The 27,789-nt window shown below is 29.4% G+C and overlaps 2 protein-coding genes across 2 annotated transcripts; both read left to right on the forward strand.

Moving 5' to 3' along the window:
- The first annotated feature begins 17,093 nt into the window (after nt 1-17,093).
- LOC133319234 (uncharacterized) lies at nt 17,094-17,907 on the forward strand. Its single transcript, XM_061522903.1, has 2 exons — nt 17,094-17,294; nt 17,635-17,907. Exons 1-2 carry the CDS (start codon nt 17,259-17,261, stop codon nt 17,905-17,907), a joined length of 309 nt encoding a protein of 102 aa, XP_061378887.1. The 5' UTR covers nt 17,094-17,258.
- A 112-nt stretch (nt 17,908-18,019) lies between these two features.
- Nucleotides 18,020-27,565, forward strand: LOC133319235 (piggyBac transposable element-derived protein 2-like). The gene is made up of 2 exons (XM_061522905.1): nt 18,020-19,169; nt 27,396-27,565. The coding sequence occupies exons 1-2, from the start codon at nt 18,020-18,022 to the stop codon at nt 27,563-27,565; spliced, it is 1,320 nt and encodes a 439-aa protein (XP_061378889.1).
- Nucleotides 27,566-27,789: the final 224 nt, after the last annotated feature.

Genomic DNA, 27,789 nt, shown 5'->3' on the forward strand with positions numbered 1-27,789 from the left:
TTCACAACGGTCTTTTGTCGGAGGACATACCAGTCAATGCAGGTGTTCGCCAGGGGTGTCTCCTTTCTCCTATTCTCTTCCTTGTCGTTCTGGATGGTATCATGCAGAAAGTGACGAAAAGCAAGCGCCGCGGCATAGAATGGGGACTGTCCAGCACTTTGGAAGATTTGGACTATGCCGATGACCTATGCCTGCTGAGCCATACACACGCCAACATGCAAACCAAACTGGACGACCTACGACGAGAAGCATTAGAGATGGGGCTAAAAATAAACACGCGAAAGACCCAGGAGATGAGGTGCGGAGCAACAACCTCTCTGCCGTTGCTCATTGGCACAGAGGCTATAGAAAAAATCCACAAATACACCTACCTAGGAAGCATAGTATCGGAGAGTGGAGGTGCCGAAGAGGACATCGCTTCGAGAATCGCCAAATCAAGAGCAGCCTTCGCGCAACTCCGTCCTGTATGGCAGTCGCGGAAACTAACCAGGAGAGTTAAACTCAAAATATTCCGGTCCAACGTCAAATCCGTTCTGTTATACGGATGTGAGACGTGGAAGGTTACTAAGGACATCTCGCATCGGCTTCAGGTCTTCGTCAATTGGTGTCTTCGCCGTATTCTCGGTATTTACTGGCCCGAGAAAATTTCCAACGTTAATCTCTGGGAACGCTGCGGTGAGACACCGATTGACCTGCAAATCAAACGTCGCAAGTGGAAGTGGATCGGCCACGCGCTCCGAAGGGATCCGGAACACATACCGAAACAAGCCCTAGACTGGACCCCTGAAGGAAAGCGGAAACGTGGTCGCCCTAAGCAGACCTGGCGGCGGACGATCATTGCAGAGGTCAAAAACATCGGCAAGACTTGGAGCGACATAAAAGGCGAAGCTCAAGATCGAACGAGATGGCGACGTACTGTGGATGCCCTCTGCCCCATCTAGGGGACATAGGACCAAGAAAGAAAAGTTCCAATAATGGTAATTAACGAACCAGTATCAGAAAATGGAAATAAAAAGGAATAATTTTATTACAATATTTCAAACTGAAAATAATGTATGGTATAATTCGTTGTATGCCTAATTTAATAATCGCGTTATTCAACAAGGGCCACAGTTGGATAAGAAACAGTAGGATTGGAAACGAGAATTAAAGCTTACGAAAATTGAAGGTCCAGTTACTTAATATGGTTTCCACTGAAACCCGATCTCCATTAAATTTTCCCATAGTAATTAACTAAGACTACGCGACAGCCTCTAATAAGATCTAATCATCACGTATGTTTAAAAACATCTTTCGGTGTCATATTATTATTTCTATAATAAAATTATCCTAAATTTTACTAGTCGTGCTCTCAATTTTGTATGATTTATTAAAAGGTTATCAAAATCATAACTTTGACATATATATTTCCAGAAGTTTCTATAGTTATAGACCGTCAAGAAACTATAGAGAACAGAAACATTGGCAGCGGCAAGACAATATTTTTAGAAAATTCGTTTAGTTTTATAAAGGCAATACGGTGTATAGTATCATTAAATTTAATCGAACTAGAATGGAAGCCTAACGAATAGTGTAAGTTAGTGAAATATCGCGCACTGTACGGGAGTGATATTTGGTCTGAAATAAGTGGTAACGCTGAGTGATCAGTACTACTGTTCAGTTTGCAGTAATCCATACATTTAATATGTATTTTTTTAGCTTAAAAGAAATAATTTTTACACTCAATAGCTGATCTGAACGTTCACGAAATCAATTTTTTTTTGCGGTATTATTATTCACTACGGTTTCTTTGTGCTATGTAACTTGGATCCCATAAATGGTATTTTAATAAGAATCCTGAGTAACTTTTCAATATTAATATCATTACTAACACTAGCGTATTATGAGCAAAACTTTTTCGACTCCACGTTTAAAACTTTTTACTTGGTACCCTTATTCAGAGAATTGGGAAAGATCATCTATTAATCTATGTTGTCTTGTGAATGAATTTACAATGGCACTGAATATATATAGTATTGTCATCAAAACTAAAGATGCCAAATGTCGGATCGATCCGTCCAGTAATATTTTAATAACTAAATTCAACACAAAACAGGGGTTGAAGCTCAATGAAACCATTTAAATACGTTGAAAGTCGTTTAAGTGTTAAAACATTTCAAAAGAAGAAATGTATAGCTGCCAATTTGGTAAAAAAAAAAAAAACATTTTTATTTCTAGAAGTAAGAGGTTAACTTGAAATTATATACTAGAATGTATACGTGTATTAATGTTGAATCTTAAACGTATGTGAAAGCAACAATAATTTTACTTCAACTTACTTTGTATAAAAAAAGTTCTTCTTTGAAACACAATTATTTTTAAAGATTATCTGTTTATCAAATCCCAATGATAAATATCCGTTTCGTGACGCATTTCAAAGTTAATTTAAAATGCGAGCAACGATAAATGCAATAGATAAGCTTGTTTTCTCTTCTACTGCCGAAATTACTTTGTTTGACAAGGATTGATTGTGATGTATAACCTCCGTTGTGCTCTTTACCAGATTAATTTTTACCTGCTTTCAAATAATATCTACCCAATATTTAAAAAAATAATATTGTTTTAAGAAAACGTAAATGGAATATTGAAGTTCTCTTTTGTTGTTTTTAATCTATTTTTTTAGTTTTTTCCGTAATTAAGACGATTATAAGTGATTTTACTTAAGCATAGCATAACTATATTTAAAGTTTTAATTTAATTTAATGTTCAATAATTTAATTGTAAAACGGAGCCTAAATTGATTATTTTTCAACTTTTATATCTCTTATTGTCAATTTAGTGAAACTAAAATTAATTAATGTGAAATTATAATTATTATGAGAAACCAAATTCCAAGAAAAATGTAATTCTTTATAGGAATTTGAAATACCATTTCGTTATTTTTATTCAATATAAACTAGAGATAGCGCTTGACTATAATTACACCTAAAAGTAGGTAATTTTAAAAAAACTAGCCCACAAATAGTCCAGTAACTCTGGCCTTGAGTACACCAAAATTCTAAGTGGAAGGAAACACAATGCAGGCTAACTGTTCCAATCTCATGTTGACTCTCATCTCATGTTCCAAAAACTGGACGTCCGGCGTGCCACTGATTGTCAAATGATAAATAGGTAGTGCTGGAATTATTATATCACGCAATTCCTGTACACACTCTTCAAAGTGTATCCTATAGAATATCGAATAGTCTGCTACTTTACGCTTGTACTCAAAGGTATGTAGAGTAGCTTTAACCACATAATCGTCACCAAAAGCCTTCTTCTATGTCTCTCCACAGAGTCCACAGCACCGAGGTGACATTTTTCTTTGGTTGCCCAAATATGTCATGAGTATTTTACTCACGATTTTACGGTATTGGCAAAGACAAAGAAGGCGTCCTGGCTAGAAGTATTGCTGCGCTTTTACAAGAACACCCATTTTTCCTTCAGTTGTCTTAACTTTCGACTCAATGAATTGCCCAAAGGAAAGCTTTGAGGATACAAAAGTCATATGCGTAACTTAAAACCAGCGATGATAGCAGTTTGATAATGTGCAGCAAAAATAGCAAATACCTCTGCATAGACCACCATTGGCCCAGACGAGCAGACATTAACAGTGACTCAGAAATCTAGGCGATTATTTCTCATCTGATGTTATTGAGGTAGGTACATTGAGCGAGAGGAAGAGCAATCGCTGTGAAGACTTACTTTTTTGTTTATACTTTCTATGTTGTGAATAGATTAAAATGAAAAATTGGAATTGAAAGAATTTTAAAATTATAACCCAACTATACAATCGCAGATTCTGCAAATGGATTTTATATTTTTAAGAAGGTTATTTTTTTTAAATGAATAAAACTCGCGAAAGTCTTAGATCTTATTATAGAAAAAATATTTTTATATATCATATAAAAATATTTTTTACTCGATGTCTGAGGGTTTCATGTTGCAAGTGCGTATGAAGAAAGAGCAATATACACAAATATTGGTTAAAATTGAAAGATAAAATGGAATGGAACGAACTGGATAATCGTACGATCGACTCGTTTCTCTGGTTATGTTATCTACGACTGGTTGGCAGTTTTTTATGTCATTTTGTTTTGAACTAATTAAACAATGCCAAAAAATTAAACCTAATAAAGAATTCAATTCCTGTATCTATTCTTATATATACATATTTAGGTGTTATTTTTTATTGTTAAAAGAAGACATGTAGATTAAATTTATTATTTATAATATTAGTTTCATTTAAATGAATAAGACTCGCGAAAGTCTTAGATCTCATTAAAAGAAGACATATTTTGTCAACGCATACCTATTATTAAAATTACGTTACTTTATCGAGAAAAACTCCACATGGAGACAGGAGAAATCGATCCCCTCTCTTCCACCTAGTTAGAGAAAATCCAATGCGTGATACGTTCTGAAAATTCAAATTTCAGCCAAATATCGACCATGCCACGTTTGTTACAAGATGTTTTGATGTTTAACATGTAAAAGTATCTGTCAGTATAGAGTATTCATTTTGAACCATTACAATTTCTGGACATTATTAAAAACTTTACGTAATGAGTCATCTAATTATAAAGCGACATATGTAGGTTTAATCAATTATTTTAAATTAAACACTTAAAGATGTTTAATGAAATAAAATGAACAAGAACTACAAATTATTCTATTAATGATAATTATTCGTTTTTAATCTAGATTAATGTCCATAATTTCGTATTTTATTTAATGATCTAAATGAAATCAAATTAATTCAATATTATAATTGATATTTTTTTATTCGTCATCTTATTTCATTCTCTCGAAAGCAGTTTATTGAACCTCAATAAGTAAATATAATATGTCACTTGTGGCTATGAATTAGCATCGGCTAGACAAAAGCAAAAGAATGAAAATATGCCATAAGATACTCGGAGGCACTATGGAGGTAGAAATATTGATCACTTTTTGTCTAGTTTCAAATAGAGTCACCTTTAACTAAACATTATTGTCTAAACTGTAACCCTCCTTTTGACGTTGTAAATCATAATATTTCTAAATTGTTATGTTATGAAAATGGATTTCAAGTAATCTTGTATCAATAAAAAAACATTCTACATGTAAATTGTTTAAAAAAAATCGTGTATTTCTAAAGTAATATTATTTACGATACGTGTAATTTAATTTTATATAACATTACTAAACACTTTATAATTTTAAATATATCTATCTACAACAACAGTGGCCTGTATTCTTCCTATTTTCGTAAAGATCCATTCACTCACTTAATTTTACACATCGTAACCAATATTACAAAGTGACAATTTGCAAAAGTGTGAAAAATCGTTTTAAATAATAAATGAATGACTATGAACGCAAATTACAATCAATGAACATTTAAATGCCTTTGACACGTCAACCGTTACCTTTCTCCGCAAAGTCATTTGTCACGAGTAATTCCGGCAACTGAAGATAAAAAGTGCTTTTACGATAAAGAAATGTTTCTTGTAATCAGTGAGACTGTCTTTGTCTTTACACTTAAAACACGTAACTCTTTTTAGAATTAAATTTATGATACTTAAATGCTAATATTGTTAAATAAAAATTATCCCAAGTTTATAAATTAAGTTTTTTTAAAGCTTTTATAAAGGTTTTATAATGAAATATTTAATCATGTCAATTTAGTACTTTGGCTTGTGACCAAATAACGAAAATGTTAAGAGAACATTTTTTATGGTTTTGAAAAAATAAGTACTTTTAATTATGATCAAACGAAAGCAATTATAAAATGCGTTTTAATAATAGATCATTACAGAAACTTGATTATCTAGACCAATATGAAATATTTTTTGCTACACTTTCGTGTATATATGAAACAAAAACCAAATAAAATTTTATTTTCTCTGTTTATATAATGGACTCTTTTAGGTAAGATCCTTTGTTCTATTTACCAGCAGCTTATTTTGTAATAGGTATCTTCAAAAAGTAACAAATATTTGTTCGTCACAAAAAGATTAATTTATGCATCTGTTTCAGTTAGCAAAGTAAACCGATGTAGCTATTTGTCAAAAATTTTAAATTTCAGCAGCGTTTTTAATAGTGATTTTCTAATACTATTTTTTACAATTTATCAATGGTTCATTTGTTCATGTACTCGGTTGTCCGACATGCTCTTCATCGATCACACCTTTTTATCATGTGAAGTTTTGCTACCAGTGGAATGCCACTGTATGCCAAAATCCTCACATGATATGCATCAGCACATTGTATTTTATTTAACACATTAAATTTAAAAGGTATTCTTTTATCCGTGTATTGGATTAGGCAAAAATCGAAGAAGCGCCCAAACAAGTGCAAACATATCAGCCGTCAATAGTGAACCCACCATTTAATATAGTGGAAATTTTTGGTTGTATTAAGAGCATATTTCTATTGTCATAAAAAAAAACAAACATTTACCAACTATACTAAACCTGAGTAAATTCATAGGTATAATATTTGAATACACGCTATTTATGTTATTTAACGCATTATTATTTATTATATTGAATTCGTTTCTATACTTAGTTTTCAATGACTTTTTATCGATTATATGTTACAAAGCAGAAACTTATTCCGAGGCAGCTATTACGTCTTCATTCGGCTTGTCGATTTCGTTTGCCCTTGAACTTTCATATTGATTCACATTTAATGCTTTGGTACCATATAATTGACTTGCCGACTGACTCTTCAATGTTAAATGACTAAACAGCGTCTGTAGCATTAATTTTATTAAATTAATAATAAAACTGATTTTAATTTGTGTTATAAAAAAAAGAAACAAAGTTGTTGTATCAGCATATTTATATATTACACCCAGGTCATACGTAAATGAAACTGTTTATTAAGTTTCGATGCAAATTTAAAATATTCATATATTTTTTTTTGAAACTTTAATAAACAGTGTCCTAGGTTGTCTAGTAGAAATTGTAATTCGTAAATCGGTAATTTTAAGATTTAATATAATCGAGTTATTTTACTTACTTTTTTCTGTGAATTGTTTAAAAAGCAATAAAATACATAAATATTACGAAAAAAGTTGAAGGTTTTCTATTCAATTTAAATATATCAATTTCCCTTTTCAACTTCAATCAAATTTTGAAGCACACAGTATAATATATTTAGATTATGTCAGTCCGTAAGGCACTGTTAGTTACATATGCTATTATACGTTATCATTAAACTGGCCATTTAAAAACCATGAACTAAAAAACTATTTTCTTATCAAGTACTATTTCCTGGGATATATTTTTAATATTAAAGTAATGTAAAACTTATACCTGAATTTAAATTCAAATCCAAATTAAAATTTAATCTACAACGTTAACTTGTTGTAAGGACTTGTTAATTAAATTTTATATACATTTTTGTTTTAATTCTATATTTCTTCGATTTTATTGCCTTTGAATCTAGTAGACTGTGTAATTAAATACATAAGTAATAAGATTTTTTCAATTAAGCATACAGTAATTTTTTTTTTTGCCATTTGCTTTATAGCTTGGGTAAATTAATTAATCTCACGTAGCTGTTTCGGTTTAACTACGATATTTAATAAGATTCCCTTTGACTAGTTCTACTTAGATTTATTTAGGTTATATATTAATTAAAACAGATCCCTTTGTTTCGATTTTGATGACAAAATAATATCAGCCTTTCAAACATAATTCATAATGAATGTTGATAATACTGGGAATCCCAACTATTGAGATTAAGAACAAAAGTCTAGAGTAAATTATTATTTTATCCGTTGACTCAAGAAGAAAGCTTTATGAATTTTGTAAATAAAACGAGATTTTTTTTTGTTTATATAAATTAATTGCGTCATAGGGGAGGAAATAAAAAAGAAACTATATATAGGAAAATGTGAAAGAATTGGTATTATATTTACTGCAACCGTCTGTATTAGATACAGTTTTTTATAGTGTTAATTAAGTTACGAAGACAGTCGAATCAAAAAACACTACAATCTTGAAGTCGCCCTTGCTCCATTTTAATTTGTTGAAAAATATTTAAAATATTTAAACATTTCAAAATTATTTAAATATCTTTTATATGTTATATTACTCAGATTTTTCGGTTTTCATTTGCCTATATCTAGATATCAGAATAATGAACACTTTCTTCTCACCCGGTAAACGAGATGAAAAGGATTATAGATATGTTTGTGGTCTTAAGGGTCACGTCATCGATATGATCACATCTGGTAATTTATCGTTTATGATTTAATGTAGCATCTTCAGGTATATTTTGGCTTTGTTATGTATTAATGTTTTGGCTGAATTTTTTTTTCATTTTGATCTTTCGATTTGTATTTGATGTATTATTTTTTTAAGTAATCTTATAAGAAAATAAAATATATTTTCCACCGAAAAACGACACAAAATATTAATTAACTAATTCAAAAATAATAAATTACAAAAAGTTCCAATTTTTTCTTTATAACGATTAGAATGGATATTATTAAGAAATAAATGTGAACAGTAATATAAAATTATACCTACACCAATTTTTATTTTTATAAAGTAGAAATATATTACGGAAGTACCTATTCGAAAATGTAGATATTTAAAATTTGGATAAGGATGAAACCTTTGCTTCCATTAATTATATTGAACTTGTGGATTCATTTAAGTACGATTATATGAACGTTTATTACTAGTTCTCGGGCTTCCCAAAAAATTATGGACGCTAAGAAGTTTAGTTGATAAATAAAAACACATTGATGTTATGGAAATTGAAAATTGAAAGTCTTCTATATCGTCGTTGTAATAACCTTCGAATTTAGTTCTACCATTACCACTAATAATTACGAACAATTTGTATATGTATGTAAATCTTATAAATGACAATAATCTTGAAATTATTTTGTTTTGGTAAATAAAAAAGCTATAAAATTAATAATCTAAAAAAGGAAACATTTTAATTCCCTTAGAACAGGAGCCTTAAACGACAATGAATTAAAAATTATAACAATTACATTTTTTAATATATAAGAATAGGATTATTTGGAGTGGGAACCTGCTCAATGAAAATTTAAAATCACTGATTGATGAATGCGTCCATCGTTGATTGTTATTTTACGTTAAAAAAAAATTAAATGTCAAAATTTTTGTTTACTACATTTTGACAAAAATGACTTCAATTTTATATCAGTTGAGTTAATTTTATAGACATCAAAAGAGAATCTACAAAATCGATTCGTGTTTATCAGAATCATTGAATAATAAAACATCATACAATACAACTAAATAAAATAATCGTACTACAACAGTAGGTACATACAGATTTGTTATTTACGTAAGTCGGTAAAAAAGAAGTTTAGAGGTTCATCAGCGTCAAATAAAGGCTCATAATATCGTTTACAAGTCCAGATTCCATCGATAATTTGTTTCCTTTTATTATTAATAAAGTCATAACAAATATAATAAAATTTCTGTTAATTAAATACTGTGTAGTTAAAAAAAAAAAAACCAAGAAGCTAGACATAGTGTGAAGCACTCTTATAGTATATAGACAAAAAATTACAATTATATTTTCAATCATCTTTTGTAATTATACAGATTTTAAGCAGATATTACGTATATTACGCAAATTATTTTTTTTGAAACGCATATTCGTTATAAAGGTAAATGTTGTTCATTTAAAGGTACCAATATTCATATATTTTGCTACTAAAATTCTATTCAAGCTTTCTAAAAATATAGACTTACTTATATTTTACATAAATTGACGTATATATACATTGGCACAGTCTCTGAATAAGGTATAGAAATAAATAAATGAAATTATTATCCCGATTTTACTTTCACCAATGTGAAATATTTTTAGTGTCTAAACAGTTTTTGCCCTTGTCCACCTTGTCTATGTCCATTTCTTCTTTATTATTTTTTGTGAGTTTTTATTTCCCATTGTGACCCATCTACAATAATCCTATCTCGAGAAATTTTCATTGCGTAATACGGACACGTGTAAGACGATTTAAAACCTTGATGAACAAAGATTTTTTTAAATTTTCATTTCAAGGCAAAAAAATATTTATATTAATATGTCTTTGCATAAAGTGTGAAGATTGTCTGCGTTCATAGGTTCTATAAAATGTATTCACATAAGAAAATTAAAATAATAAGTTGTAAAAAGGAGATAGAAGTCTCATCTTTTTTGCAACTCATAACTCTTACTCTCGTAAATCTTGTTAACTAACCATAGTGTGCTTTTTAAATGACTCATAACAAAATATAATTAAGTATTGTTATGTTTTTAAGTGTAAAATGTTTTTATTTGACTCTTAGAGAAAAAAACATTAATTTACTAACACTTGTAATCTATGGTTTTATTCTTATGTTTTTTTAAGAACATTAATATATTTTTTAAATATATACATATTGTTACTATGAAAGTTATAATATTTTTTTTATTCCTTTAAAAACTTCCATTAAATATTTGTGATGTAAAGAAATCTTTTAAAAGGAAATAGTAATCAGCGAAAAACCTGGATAGGAAAATAAATCTTCCAAACTAAGTTCTTTAAATATTTTAATATACTTAAGTAATTTTATGTCGACACTAAACAAGCAAATTTAGTAATTACATCAAAAATGATGAATGGCTGTGAACTTGATGTTCTGATTCTTCGCCGGAAAAATGCCGAGTTTTCAATATGCCAACGAGACAGCAACACGAAAAAGTGCGTCGTTTATTTGATTTTGTTTATTCCCTGAATTTAAGTTATTTTTATTTATTTATCTTTATTCATTAAATCTTTGGAAAAAGCTAAAATTAATATTGAATCTTCGGCACCAACTCAAACTTTATTTTTATGTTCTACTACGTCTCTATCAGTGACAGAATGATTTCTGAATTAGACCACTGACCGTCGGCGACGTAATCGGACGGATAAATCTATGTCGTCCTGGTAGGACGTCAAGTCAAGGGCTTGACAAGGTGGTGGGCTATTCTACTACTACTTTCTATATTTATTAATGAGCTAATTTCGTAATTTTTTTCTTTCTATCACATACATATATCCAAATGATGTTCAAATTTATCGGCACTCGGATATTGAAAATGTGACATCTTGCATGATAGCTGTCAATAACAACGTAATCTTCATTAAAAATGGAGTGATCAATTTGATCTCCAAATTCACTTCTAAAAATCTCGGATTATTATCAGTAACCGCATTTTATTTAAAATTCATTGGGAACGTTTTCATGATGCCATATTGCTTTACAGCTAAAGTTCTAGGAATATATATTAACTAGACACTGCCATGGTAATGTCATATAAACGACCTAAGCCGAGATAGAAAGATTTAAGATCAATCCAAGCGTTGAGATCTTTAAGACGTCTAAGGTATCTTTACCAATTCCTACGAAAGCTATGCTGGCACTTTCCCTTTTTTTCTCTAGTTAATATTATAGTGACCCCAGTTATTTTCTAAATTTGTCAGAGGAACAACTTAATAAGCTTGTGAGATTTTAAAATCTTTTTGTACGGTTTGCCCATAGTATTGCATATTTGCCTTGTGGAAGTCGGGCTACATTTCAGGATTTTGACTAAAACTCAAGTGGCTTCTTATTCGACGACACTGAGATCTCCACATGCTTTTTCTTTTGGACTTTCTTTTGATTAACTCTGGAATGCAGAATTATTTAAAGGAAAGTTTCCTCGGTGTTCTGCATACCACACGATCATTACAAAACTTCAGCACTTAAAATGGCTTCCTTTTTAATAAAGTTTTATAAACATCATATTCATTTTTATTCATTTAATCATAAATTATATTTCTTTACTACTAAAAATAAGAATATCTCAAACAGTAAATAATTTTAAGAACTCACTGACGGCTTATGATCTGTCAGATAAAGTTAAATTGATAATGTATAATAAATATATATATATACATATACACGTATTAGTTTAGGCTCCATATATAATTTATATTATTTATGTTTATGTAGTAGTGTGAACTTATTAGTATGTTTGCTTATTTAAATATCACCACTATCATATGACAGGTTAATATTTTCTTTCCTTAGGTTATTTGTTAGAGATTGCCTTTTGACAATAATACCGTCCCCTTTTTTCACTGTATCAGTTTTTTTTAATTTTTTTCTTGGTTATATAGCGTTTAATAAAGTATTAATAAAAAAATAACTTCAGAACTCCTGATCATTAACTTGCTAAAGCGGATTTTCTAAGCAACTGTATATTGGTGGATTGCTTTATATGTGGCCTTCATCCGTGCAAAGACTGACGGTAGAAATTTTTATTTTCGTCCTCACATTATAAATAATTTTCTGTTTCTACCTCCGTATTATATCATAAACATGAAAGTTAAAAAATTATTAATAAACAATTATTGTAAAAGGAATTTTTAAATGACCAATAGTTTTTATATAATCAGGCTTGATATTTATAATGAAAATCAAAATAAAAAGGTCATGAAATTTTACTTACAACTAAATAAAAGAAATTTGTAGTTATTCAATATTCTGTCTTTTTTAATTAACTTCACTTACTTAATGTTATTTTTTATCTGCAAATATGCGACGTAACTAATTTAATAGTTTTCTTTGGTAAAACTTTCGAACCAAATTTCTCGAGGAACCGCGAGAGCTTAAAGATTCTTATTCCAAGCTAAAGTAGACTCGTTTATTTTAACTAAGATTTCGTATTGTATTGTGTATTTAAATTTTAAATTAAGATATTTTCTCTGGGTAGAAAAATCAGTTATAAGGTAATTTTTCATTAAGGCCATATGTCTTCAAAGGCCTAAAGTTTCGAATTTCTTTGCTAGAAGTTTAAAGAACATGACGTATTAAGGTTTTTTCAACAAGACGTTTAAAAAAATATATGGGTAAAAGTTTGTTAGTAATTGAATAAAAGCCACCACCAATAGTAACAATAGAAAAGACCTTACTGTTTAACCTATTGAAATAGTGAAAAAATGGACCTTAACTTAATAAGATAAACTTAATTACGTGAAAATAAAATTTTAAGTAAGGTATAAAACAAATTTGTGTGAAATTAATTTGATTGACTTGTAGTGTACTACAAGCTGTAGCTAGTACAAGCTGATCTGTAGCTCAAAGTATAATGTTTATAATTGCTTAAATATTATTTCAATAAATATTACAAAAGGTGTTGAACAAGAAAAGAAATAATTGAGCTTTTTTAATTTACTTTCAAGATAACTTAATTCCGAGTTTGTGAAAGATTTCTCGTGAACTAAAGTATTAAAATGTTAATGTAATTTTCAGACGGAAAATTACTAACACATGCTAAAAATATATTTTGACTTTTCTAGATTTCATATTCTAATAACATTATTTATATACATAACCTTATAAAATAACTCAAATACTAAAATAAAATATGTTACAAAATTTGTTTACGGTTCAATAATAACAAGCCTGTTTGACTGAAGAACACAATGAAAATTTATTATTCATATAACTGTCAGATCTAACAACTAAAACGACAAAAACCTGCTAGAGAGGCACCGTCTAAATCTGTAATATAGTTTTATAACTTAGGAACTATAGCGTAGTAGTAGTGAGATACCTCTAATTTTAGTTTGTTTTTTATTTAATATAACCAGTCATGTAATTATAAGTTCTAGGGATAAAAATTTATTTGTTTAGGAGGATTTATTTGTTTTGGTTTGTGTCAGTATCGAAATATCTTAAATATATGATTGAAACGACTGTTTTTTTTTTTTAAATAAAGTAAAACCTCTTTAATATTTTTACACAGAAAGCGGAATCTGCGGTTTCATACATCAACATAATATCTTAATAATACTTTTTTGCTTTAGTTGCCTCTAGTTGCCCTATTTACACTTTAATTCATCTAAATAAATGGTATATTGGAGCACAGACATGAACGGTGTCCCCAGCAAAAATGTTTTATACCTATTGGCATCCTCATGAATTTGTCAATTAAGTAATTTGTAATCAATCAATTTGTAATAATTTGTAATCTTTTATTAATATTTATCGCTTCAAGTTACTTTCAATATAATTTAATACAATTTTATAAAATAACTAAAAAAGCATTAAGTAACCCCAATGACATCAAAGAAATTTGAAATTGTTAGGTAAAATCTTTTAAACTACATTCTCATGTGGAAATTATATCCATCAAACCGTATGTACATATCTATAATATATTTTCTTTTCATTTGTATCTTCAACATATTTTGCTAAAATTAAAGGATACATATATTTACCCTGTTTATTGTTTTAAAGGTTTTCGTTTGAGACAAAACGCTTTGCAATTCCAAAAATGAAATTGGGTCTTCCTTGTTACAGTTGTTTCTACTTGTCGACCGAAAAAGACAGAATATTGTAGCAATTCACTTTAAATACGTAAGATATTTAAATAATAAAAACTTAATATGTTTTGAAAAATATTTCATAATGTCATAAGTATAATATTTGGGATTTTCATAGTTTGATCTTATTCTTTGTTATGATTTTTTTTCGGGTTTCATAATTACATATTTAACTAAATTGGTATTGTTTGCAATTTTTTTGGTATTTTAAATAAAAAGTGGTTGGAATAATATTGATTTGTTCACAAAAGGTTCATGCGGTTTTCATTACCAACTTTCTGGAAATGTTTATATTCTCTAAGCTTCTTTGAAAGGCTTTGGGCGTTTAACTTTTACAATTTTACGCGTTTCACGCAGTTCTGCGGTGCTATCAGCTATTCGATTCGGTTTGTTTGATAGAAACTTGATTACACTGTGGTCTGCGTTTTATATTCGTGACTATTTTTTTCCCTAAATCCTCAATATATTTTTTGTTAACTTCAATAAAAGGTAGCTTAATGGTTATTATTTAAGTATACCGAGATTATAAAGACATAACGGTATGTATATAAAGTTATCAAGAAGTAGACGCTGTTTCAAGGTGCCGAGTAGAAAGCGAACGAGATGATCAATTGGTGATCTCTGGGCGGTTAGTGCTTCCGCGAAGCGTCCAGATCAAGTACCCACCCTCATGGCGGTTACTACTTCAAGGATTTATTCAAATTCACTGCTTCAAACCTCATTACAAAAAAAATAATCAAAGATTAGTCCTAAAATAAAATATTATTGGACACACTCACCCATATTTTCCGGCTAAATGTTATTAAGACGATCAGCACAGTTTCTTTTCTGGGTAGATGATTGGAACAGCAAAGCTCTGGATGTTAGTTCCAAAATGAATGCCTTCAATCAAGCAGAAGAATCGTATAAAGGGTAATTAAATAAATTAAATACTAAAAACTTTGTTCAAGATTTTGGCTTGAACTTGATGGACCATGAGGTATCAGATACGGATATTAAATAATTTCCGTAGATGTCAAGACTTTGAGTAAAGTTGTGGACTGTTATTAATTCAATTCTCAAGCCAGACGGAGTAAAATAAAGCTGAAAAACAAAACGTGAATTACACACTTCAGACAGTCACCAAATGTGACTCTACCAATTCTGAGTATTTTAAAGTCACCAAAACAGAATTCTGCCTTTTTATAGCAAAAACGAGTAAGCTTATCTTGACTCCAAATTTTCGGTGTGGGCATTAATCGGCTTCAGTTATTACGCGTCGGAACTTGCTTAGGGCAATTTATCTCGTTCGAGTCTAAGGAAGATGCAAGGAAACTCAGTGTCCTTACAAAAGTACGCCAGTGTAATACACCGGATTAGTTTCTTTATCTCTACAAATTATAGGTTTGGTTCTGTGTAAATTCCTATGTTATATCTAAGCAGAGCTGAATACAAAGCTGAAGACAAAATATCATTTACCAGTTGTAGATTCTTTGGGGAGATATGCAAAAAGACTTATCGGTAACCATGATTTAGTTTAAACCAATCTAGTATGCCGTATGGCATCAGCACAAGCACACCTCGATAACACAATTTTATTCTTTCAATTTCTTTCTGCTATTGAACAACAAGAAATAAGATGGATCTTAATTCTTTCGTCTAAAGAATAAATGTACTTCCTCATTTCTTATGCGTAGTCAAAGATTTCACAGTTTGCATGCGTTTAGTTTTCTTTCAACTTAAAATATTATTTGTCTTCAAGACTGAGCAGTTGTAACCATAACTGTGGGGTGTATTAACTTTATTTTGGTTATATTATTATACTTCATTTTGATACTGTATACTTCTTTTATTTTGATTTTCATTTTCATCATCACTTGAAATTGTATTCAGTTGATACTAAAAATAAAAGTTGACTTAATCCCATTAATCAAATAATCAATAGAGTTCAATATAATATCTTAATTGCTCATATGGCAAACTGGCACATTATTAAACAGTAACAATATAATAATGTCAAAATTCATCGACAAATAAATGTAACTTGTATTTAATTTAAATAATATTTCATGCAAAACTGAACACGCGATATGAAAGCACAATGAACTAGCGAAATACCTTTGTATTATAAAATACGAAAATGACGAGAATAAAATAATAAATTTCGATTGGAAATATAATAGTCTGAAATAGACTTGGTAATTTATAGAACGAGAATCAGATAAGGCCATTAATTATTGAGGCTGCGCAAGCATTAGCAAGTTTCGATTTAGCTGCAACCCAAGCGCGGTATCACTGAATATATCGTATTAATTTTAGTGTAACCAAATTTTAATTAGTATTTCAGAAACGTGTTTGTTTATTTGATTCGCTCATAATGTTAAAATGATTCATCGTGTGTTTTAAAGTCATATTGTTGTATTTCACATATATAAAATTATACATGTTTTTAAAATTTATTGTTTCCATTAAAATTTCTATAATTAGGAGAACGAGTTTGTTATACTATTAAATAATAATTTCAATATCATTTTAAAGCTGAATGTTTATAACTGTAACCACTCAGTAGCTTGTTTATGTAAAAAATCGTGACATATAAGTTTTATCTTGGTCTTCGGAGTCTTATTCTATAAAACTGATTCTTATAAACAACTCTTATCTACAAAACAAAACTCTTAGTGACTCATAAACAATTCCTCTTCGTATAAATTTAGGTATAGTATTTAACCCTTAACTTGGTAAGGTACATTAGACTGTACATACATTTCAAAAAAAATTTACTGGTTAAATAATAATACTTTTTTGTTTTGTTTTTATTAAAAATATTACTAAATAATTTAGAATTAGTAGAAAAATATTTTCGTTGTTGCAACACTGAACAACACATGTCAAATTCAAAATGGCTTCGAAACAACAAAGTGTTGGCGGGACCCGGGTAAGTTTTTGCGTTATAAATTACTTTTTAGCTCAAAAACTAATAAAAAATGGTGTGTTATTTGATCTAAAAACTATGTATTACTCAAAAAGTGGTTTTATGCGTTACTGTGTCAATTTTTATGGCCGATTTTGGTTGAAACAAATGTATGTACACTGCACTGCACGTTGCCAATAACGCACTAAAATACTAAAAATGAACTATGGTAACCACGCTGTACATTGCTAAGTTTACACAGTTTTTGTTTTTCAACGAATCGGCAGTTTTTGTTTATTTATTTTTTTACCTTCTCATAAAAACTGTCTGCTTTGAACTTTTTTTTTTCTTTTTCCGCCTGCAGAACTTACAACTAACTCGCGCCCATAAGATCTTGGCTTTGGTACCCGCTCAAAACGCATGCTCTGACGATAGTTCCACATCTGATGAGGAAGCAAATGCTTATATACCGCCTTCACCAGATACCTCTGATCCACCTTCAATAGCATCATCACTAAATTATCAATGGTTAAAAGCAGTATTTCGTCACAATGTATCTCTTGAAGAAAACTTATACAATCTCCATCAAACACAAATAGAGACAGTACTGGATTATTTTATTTCTTTTTTCTCCTGACTTAATTACTGACATTGTTTATAATACAAATTTATATGCAGTTGAACAACTAGGTCGATCTATTCAGCTGACAGAAGATGAGATTAAAAGCTTCCTGGCCATTCAAATCATGATGGGTATAGTACAGATGCCAGCTTATACTGACTATTGGGCAAGAAAAACAAGATACCCTCTCATTGCTGATCTTATGCCTCTCAAAAAGTATCAACAAATACGTCGATATATTCATTTTGTTGATAATACTTTGCAAGATTCAGACCGTTATTTCAAGATTCGCCCCCTAATGGAGAAAATACGCAAAAATTTTCTGAAAATTGAAGAAGAAGGAAAATATTCCATTGACGAGATGATGATACCTTATAAAGGTCGTAAAGCAGGTAAACGAAAGCAGTACATAAAAATGAAACCTAAGAAATGGGGGTTTAAGAATTTTGTCCGTGCGGGTGTTTCGGGTATCATCTACGATTTTATTCTGTATGGTGGCGACGATACCTTTCGTGGACTGACTTTTTCAGAGAAAGAAGCTACAATTGGTTTAGGAGGTATGGTAGTGCTTGCATTGTGTCAAACTATAAAGAAAAAGCCGGCCATTGTGTATGCTGATAACTTTTTTATGTCGCCTGAACTAACATATATTCTGCGGGAAGAATACGGGATCCTTAGTCTAGGAACAATAAGGACTAATCGTCTCAGAGGCTGTCAAGAGTTATTGCCAACTGACAAACAATTAAAAAAGAAGAAACGCGGTTCTAGCGCCCAGGTGGTTTGCAATAAGAATAAGTTGGCAGTCGTAAAGTGGAACGACAATAAAGTGGTTACACTTATTAGCACCTACATAGACTCGTACCCCTTAGAAACAATCAAACGATACGATAAGGATGAGAAAAAGAAAGTAGATGTAGAATGTCCTCAAGTGGTCAAACATTACAACAAACATATGGGAGGGGTCGATTTAGCAGATATGTTGATATCGTTATATAGAACTCCCTTCAAAAGTCACCGTTGGTACTTGGGAATATTTTCACAACTTGTTGATATGTGTATAAATAACGCTTGGCTCCTACATAGAAGAGATGGGAAGAAGACTTCATTGAAAGATTTCAGATTTGAATTGTTTGATGGGTTGTCTAAGTCTAATAGAATAGGAACAAACCAAAACGTTACAGACGATATAGGCGAGAATCTGAAAATCCATAAACCAGTCTCAGTCCGACCAACTGATAGCGTCAGATTTGATAACACAGGTCATCTTCCAGAAGCAGGTAATGAAACAATGCGTTGCAAATATTGTAAGAGTGGAAGAACATCTGTCTACTGTATAAAATGTAACGTACATTTGTGTTTTGTTGTGGGAAAAATAAAACGTAATTGCTTTCGTAATTTTCACCTAAAATAATAAAGAATAATTTAAATATTTCCTCCTTTTTTTGAAATAAATTTATAATAACCTGAATAATGTAATTCATTATGTCCTTGGTAGTGTACACCAAAATGTACAAACAATTTATTTATAATATTTCTGTAAAATTGGCAGTGTACATTGTGATGTACTTAAGTTTTCTCGAAACCTAGGATACCTAGATTTTTATTTTTATTTTTCTCAAGTTGTCCATTCATAAATTAAACAAAATTTATCAATAATTTCCTTTTTTTTCATATTTTTAGTTCTTGCCAAGTAAAGGGTTAATAAGACTGTTACTCTTATAATATTATATTGTTGAGACTCATTCGTGAAATGTACGAGTATGTGGTTTATTTTGGAAATTTTATCCACAAAATTTTCATATGTTAAGAATTCCACCCCAATTATTGGGGGTACTTGGTAACTTATCTCCTGGGACTAGATACTTTCTATTTGGACAATCTAATCCTGTGACCTTGGAATGAATCCATAATACCACAGCCTTAAATTCAGGTAAAATAGGATTATTCTTGATCCGTGAATTGATTTCTTTTGATATTAACTAATTTATAATATGTTGGCACTTCATATATTCTTGTTTAGTTATGGGGGAGACCGAAATTGATGTATATTTATAATTAATAATAGAGATATGACTGTACAACGGAATAGTCCTTAGAAATATCTATATGTTTGATTTTTTTTTTCTTTTTACCAAAATATTTTGCTTTGCCATTCCCTCTAAAATATTTAAAAACAATTTTTTATTAAAAACAATTTAAACACTGAATCGTAAATGAATTTATAGAAAAACTGAACAAATATTTAAATTCTTCGGGAAGTGCGCTTTTGAATTTCATTTGCCTACAATGCGCTTCTGTAGGTCTTGGTAGAGGTAAAGGTACGTTCTTATTTATCTGTTACGAACCCACACTGTTACTTTAATATTACTTAATTTCTGAATCACTAAAATTGTATAACTTAAAACGTGTCAGAAGTAATGTATGCTGGTAAATACGAATTTAAGGGAACAGTAGAGATAGTTCAATTAAATTGTTACTCTATAAAAAGACGGTAGTAGTATAATTATTGTCAATCAAATACGCCTTTAAATTCTAGGAAATTTAATATTTTAGAGTTGTTGTTTCGACTGTGGAACTTTTAAACATTTACATGAATAAATTTCAAGTTATATTTTTAAGATAATGACATTTTTTTTTGTTTGACATGGTAGGATTTAACGTTTACTCTACGCTTTGTCACAGTTGACAAAATATGACATTTTTGGTGCGTTCCGATCACATCGGCGTTTATTATACGACAGATGTGGCTGAAGCCTTAGGGCATTGCCATGCCACTTTATGTTAAACGGATTAGTTTGAGAAAACTTATTTAATTCACATTATTTTATGGAGTACTTATATTGTTGAGAGGCAATAACATTATTGATTAGAACGTATTCCGAATAATTTTATTTTATAGAATAGTACGTAATCTGAATAATTTATTGGAAGTAACTAATTAACTACTAATATCTCATAATAATAACGGATTGATTCTTGAAACTTGGTTTGGGACGTTGTTATAAAAAAAATCTCTTAGAACAAGGGATGACTATTCAATAGGGACTTACCCTTAGCCGCGTTACAATTCAGTAGCGAGCAGTTTTATGGTGGGGGTTTCTTTGAATAATGGAGCAGGCGGCGCGTGAAGAACTGAGGGATCGACCTATACTACAAGTTATGAGCTCCACTGTACAATGTATTTGGGTATTAATGAATATATCGTCATTTAGTTCTATCTGATAAATTTGATATTATTATTTTTTTACTTATATGCTATAGTCCTAAAAGCCTATTGACTATGATAATTTTTTAATATAATAATATCGATGTCATGATAATGTGTGAATTTTTATTAATTGATATGTTTTTGGATATATAGTCTACGTTAGAAACTCTGTGTGTGCGTGAATATTTTTGCGTGTTATTTATGCTTTTAATACGACAAAACTTAAAAATTTATATAGTTATGTATTTATTAATACTCAGGTTATTTGCTTCACCATTAATTTATAAAAAAGTAGAAATAAATTATCTAAGCTGCGTTATGTGAGTGCGAGTGCTGCAGGTCATAACCAAATTCTTTTTAATTTAAATTCCATTGGTCTCTTAAATATTTTTAATTTTTCTTTGGCAGTGATAGTTATGAAATAACATCTTCTTGTCTATGAGTGGGTAGCTACCATCAGATGAAACGTTTACCATTATTTAAATGTTACTTCTTTAAACATTTAATTTCGAGAGTGAAGAAAATGTATATTAAAAAAACAAGATCTAAAGTGACATGCCATCTAATGCACAAATAAAATTAAGATTTTAATTTCAAGTCATGAAAATAAAAACTGATCATGGACATTTACGAGTATATAGATGTTAGATTAAAGTTTTTTTCTTTGTATTAATATAAAAAGAAATATATTTTGGAGACACGTGTATAAAATGGTGTTGGGGATACGATATCACGAAGAGAGCGACTGAATTAAAAAATAATTGCGTTTCCGACGCCATTACACATAAAGTTTAATCTTTTTTCATCCCTTAAAAATGCGGATTCTGGAAAAAATTGCATTTTTTTTTTTTATAAAGTTCAAGTAATTGAAAGTTTTTTTTGTTGTTGTGTAGGTTTACTTATTAGCGTTTTTTCAGAGACATTTGAATTACAGTGAATTGAATTACAGTTCAGTATCTTTGTAATTTTTACGTTCGATTTCAATTGTTCATGGTAATTATTGGAACCTTCAAAGAGAATCAGAAATGCAATTAGCTGGGTGTATCCGCTGACAATATTTTTGTAGTAATTATATTTCAATTGATTTATGCTGTGCAATGACTTACTGTTATAGAATTTAATGTTTTTATGTTATGTTGTAGACTTTTGTATTTAATGCCTGGTTATAGCTGGAGATGGTTATTTTTTTATAAAGATAAGTACAGCCATTTTATTTGTATCAGACATGTACCACCTGGGCGTAATAACTTTTTATTACTAATTAAATGCCAAGACAGAGTATAATAAAAATAATTATTAAATAATACTCTTAATAAAATACAGGCGATTTGCTTATTCTTTTAATGTTTGCAATACCAATATTGGTTTGTATCGTAGGCTATTTTAAAAGTGATATATTGGAAACCTAAAAATATAGCTAACAATGTTAAGATTTGTAAACAAGAAGGACAGCGGACTTGAACTTTTTAAAGTCCAGGTTTTCTAATGAAAAACAAAATTGAAGTTAATGACTCTTATTACAATAAAGAAAACATTGTTTTTAATTACAAAATGCTTATTTTTGGAAAAGTTCATTTAAATATTAAGAGAAAAGATCATAAATTATATTGCTAGATTTTTTATTTATCAAGAGAGATCACAAAGTAATGTTTTAAAAGTGAATTTATGTAATGGTTGTTGCATGAAAAACGGGTTTTTATTGAGATAGATGACTAAGGAGTTTTAACAGTGTAAAGAAGCCGCAAAACTACACTCTTGTGTTCATTACAACTTGATACTTTTTAGGTTGAAAAAAAAATTCTAAATAAAACTGTCTACATTTATATCTTCTCTTGAAAAGTTTTTTTTTTGTGTCAGTAGTAGATTAACTATAATTAACATATTGGGCATAATTAAATTCTATTGAGATATGAGAAAATCTCAATGATTTCGTAAAATTAGTTATTGATGAGATTATCGCTACAAATCTCGAACTATTTCAACTTTACATAAATTAAATTGTGATCTCAGCCAATTGTGTGGAGAACCATGATCAAAACCACATACAAAAAACTATTTGGTAACATTCTCCTTTGATGCTAAAAATATCCTACTTTGCTTCTATAAAAATCATACTTAACATACATATTTACATACAAATTTATTTAGTATCCAGTGAAAATAAGAAATATATTTTTTTTTTAATGAAAAAAGTAATACATTATACATTATCATACTTAAAAATTGATGAATGTCATTTCATAAGACGGAAAATGGACTCCACTATATTCAGAAATTTCGCACTACATTTCTTTTTTCAGAGAAGAAAAGTATTAATCAGGTGGATTTTCTTAGGCAAGGACGACGCCTATTCTTTGTATCCAGTAATCCGTCTCTATCAAGATAGGGTTGTATTCGCCGACCCAAATTGGACCCCGAAATTGAAATGTATCTCAGTTTATGTTTTCATGATAATTCGTTTCCGTAGAAAAACAAGATTGATTTGTTTAAAGAGAAATCGGGTCAGAATCCTTGCATGTACATAATTGATGAAATTGTAGTACAAAAAATAACTCGCTTTCTATTATTTCGCAAAGTAAAAAGGAATTGTATATTATATGAAACACAAAAAAAGTCAATGAACAAAATAAGCATTAATTATTTATCAAGATATTGTTTTTGTAAAATTTTATAATGGTAGGCGATGTTAAAACCATTGCAATTTATTTTATATTGCTCAGCAATCTCAGTTAATACTTCAGTTGGTTAACTAGCGCATCCCAAAACCGAGGGCAGCGTAAATAGAAAGAAAAACATTAGAAATAAAAGAACAAGCGGTCAAATAAATTGCTAACATAAGGTGTGTTTTCTAAATAGTCCATAAAGAATGTCCTTTGGGTATTTTTTTTTCGTATTGCTTGGCACAAGCTAGCGGCGGGAGTGCCAATTTATTATCTTGCGGTCAAGCTAAACCGGTATATCTAAACTAACTACTCCCCGCTTGAATATTTCCTGTGATTTGTCTATCTAAGCAATAATTTGTTTCAATTTGTTCGATAATATCGAATCAATGACTGGAACATAACTATTACTAATAGCGGCTATTAAAGCCATAGCAGTTTCAACACATTACATTGGTATAGTCAAAATGACTTTAGCGAATTTAGGCGAATGAATACAATTAAATTTGTCTGTACTCTGTGTATATAATATAAATCTAATTGCATAATGTCTTAGTATGCCAATTTATTAAGGACAAAATTAAAAAAATATCTATTAATATATTTAGCATTATAAAAGTCACTCTTTAGTCAATTAATGCCATGTACTTTTTAAATTATCCTCGTTATAAAGACCATGTGAACAACAACAACAATGCCTTTAACTAGAGTTATTTTCACTTGTACAGATATACCTTCTTTTTTGGAATTATATGTGGAATTTTATTAAAAAAATAAATGATTTTAGTCATAAAACATACAAATAACTGTTTTAAAACAAGATAAACTATAATTTAATTTAATTTATAATAATAGTGAAACTTTAATCGAGTAAATGAAAATCCGTCGAGGAATTAAAAAACTCTAAGCTTAAGGTAAGCAAGGTGATAAAAGTTGATTGGGAGCTAGACTCTATCGAAAACAAAAATAAAATTCCCACAATTTATAAAACACTACTATGTTTAAACATCTTAACATCTTTAAATCAATGAAAATAACTTATTTTATAAAAGTATTAAAAGTTAACAGACTACAAGATGTCTTTATAAAATTGTAATACAAAATATAATTAAATTGACATTTGGTTGCTGTATTTTATGTTATTGAAAACAACACAAAATTTTGAATTAACCGATAAAATAAAACAGACATCGCCCATGAAAAAATGCAGGGCACTTTATAACCAATATTCATTCAAAATAATTATTGAACGTAATCATGCAATGAAAGCGACTGCTATGGACTCTAAATTGATATAAATAAAGAAATACTAATCCAAACCAGAATCGTAATAATTGAGTGGCATTCTAGCAGACTGTTCTTCGAATTGGATTTCAAAGATGGACTTTGTAATCTAAGGTGCTTGTTAGAACCAAGTTTAGATTTAACCACTAATCTATTCTAGACTGTTTTCAACAGTGCAGGACTGCAGTGTAATTACAGCTTTGTATTTAATGAATTGAGCTATTACATTAACTATTGTATTACCATAGTCGTCTTCACCAAAACTGCTATCAAGTTCATATATATATATGCTTTCCTTTTCCTGTTGCTTTGCTTTGTAGATTATTGCCTTCAAATGAATACATCTTAACGTCTTTTACAGTCTGGACGCTTGGAGATTTCTGACACCTATCAACTAGTCATGGCTAGTCATAATACACAGTAAAAAACATGATTTAAGTAATGTTAAATATATAAATTGACCTATTTATTAAATTCAATATATATATTCTTATTTTTATAGAATATCAATTTCAAATACATTGTAAATTTAAATTCATCTGATTGATTTACGCATTGTTTTTTAGTATGTTTTGTGTAGGCGTACTTTTGCTATATTGTTTATTTTATTAAATACTAACTACGTTATAAAAGTATTATAAATTGATAACGATTTATGTTGTATTATATAGAAAGATTTTAGATAACAAAAACATTCAATTACAATTTCCTCGTTATTTTTTAAATCACTATAAAAACAACCAGTTGACATAAACTTCAACAAGGCAGTTTGATTTTTAAAATTAATTGTGTTTGTTATAATAAATAAATTATTTAAAATTTCAGACTAAATTAAAATTTTTTTTCAATATAATTTTTATGTTACTCGTATTTTGAGTTTCAAAAGGTAAATACAAGATATTTAAAACTTGTCGTACATTGCACTCCGATATCTCTTAGTCTATCACGACCTATCAGTTTAATCCTTGAGTAACTGGACTGTAGATGCATAAACTTATGTATGCGTTTAATAATTCTGAAACGTAGTTTTCGTTAAAATACCTTTTATTCCGAGAAAAGACAACCCACACACAGCGGTAATACCTCGTTAACCTAATAAAAAACTATTATTTATTGGAATAAATTTATTGTCATTGGATGAATTGATATAATATTGTCCTCACATCATCAAAATATAAAAATATTAACAAATCTTGGACCTAAAAGCTGTACTTAAACTATTTTGAATGAAAATTAAACGTGTGAACACTGAATAGTCATTCCGTTTTAAACTGAGAACGTAATATATAACAGCATTGATGACAGTAAGTCTATCAACAAACACACTGTAATTTCTACAAAGCAATGAAACTATCAAATCGGTGAATAAGTGTAAACTAAGATCGTAGGACAATAACTTTATCCCTAAGTTGAGCTCGTATTTCCGATATTGCGCTATTCGACTACGAGTCAAAGGGGAGTCCAACAATGAAGACTTACTGCTGTTTCAAACATTCTTATAAGAATATATTGCTTATGTCTCAACTTTTCTGCACAACTAAAGAAATAAGATGCTTTTCATAGAAGTCACGATGCATTGTCGTAATGTTGTATTTTATTTTTATTTTAAGGATAAGATGTTCATAAAACTGTTTCGATTGCCACAATTTTTCTATACTTCATTTTACTGGAAACAAAATAAATAAAGGGGCATTTAGGAAAAGGGAACAGTATTCTATTTTCAAAAATTTTTTTACGGATTGGTCTGTTTTTCAATGATTTGCTTTTTCCAAAAAAAAAAAAAATTAAAAATTGAATGAGTTACTTAATTTTATATTGAAATCAAATTTTGCTGTAATATTTTTTTAAGTTATTCCTCTAAACTTCCATAATCGGACAACATTACATCGACACTCTTTGACAGTTTTCATTATAAAAAAAAACATTTTTTTAGCTTCTAATTGTTTTTTATTGTTCAAAAAAATTAATATTTTGCGTCTCCGTCGTCAACTTCTCTGCGACAAATATAACGCAGTAGATGATTTTTTAATGACAACGAATACTAATAAAATAAGGTTATTTGGGCTGTTTGCTTTAAATTAAATTATTTGTTTGTGATAAATAATCATATACTACAGTTCCTTTTAAAAAAGATGTTTTAAATTCTTGTAAATTTAGCCAAAAAAAAAATTACTGTGTTTAATTTGTTTTTAAGTTAAATTATTTAAAATAAGTAATAAACTTTTTTAATTCATGTTATTTAAGTGAGTGACTATTAACAAGACCAAGAATTCTTAAAGACGGATTAAGTGGCGATTTCATTGTCACTAAATTATGATAAAATGATAAATTTGTTTAATGTCTAATTTAAGGCAATTTGTACAAAACGGAGTGTCATGAAATGAAGCGTAAAATAGAGTTCCCTCCAGAGATAGTCCTTTTATCGCGCGTCCCGGACAGACGGGAAATCACGAGGAAATTGCCAAGCACTTGTACCAGCCTCCTATTCTGGGATATGAACTATTCATATCGTGGTTTATGAATTCCGAAACAAAATTTTATGAATTTTAATCTCTTTAATAAAATATTACAAGTCTTTCTATAATACCTAATTACAAGTAACCAAAAATTTTTATACAATCTCAAATTTTTAAGGACACTTGCTCTAATATACGATGAAAAATTTTGTTACGTTTTTATTAAATCTGTTATATAACTTTTATTAAATTCAAGGTATTTACTAACAGTGAAAATTTATAACTAAAA

This window comes from Danaus plexippus, chromosome 15 (genome assembly GCF_018135715.1).
Source record: "Danaus plexippus chromosome 15, MEX_DaPlex, whole genome shotgun sequence".
Taxonomy (NCBI): Eukaryota; Metazoa; Arthropoda; class Insecta; order Lepidoptera; family Nymphalidae; genus Danaus; species Danaus plexippus.

Bases quoted from the DNA above. Each gene is read 5' to 3' on its own strand.
- LOC133319235 (XM_061522905.1), top strand. From the start codon at position 18,020: ATGGGTATAGTACAGATGCCAGCTTATACTGACTATTGGGCAAGAAAA. The intron at 19,170-27,395 runs GTAATGAAACAA...GTCTAATTTAAG, and splicing joins AGGTCATCTTCCAGAAGCAG to GCAATTTGTACAAAACGGAG.
- LOC133319234 (XM_061522903.1), top strand. From the start codon at position 17,259: ATGGCTTCGAAACAACAAAGTGTTGGCGGGACCCGG. The intron at 17,295-17,634 runs GTAAGTTTTTGC...TTCCGCCTGCAG, and splicing joins AAAGTGTTGGCGGGACCCGG to AACTTACAACTAACTCGCGC.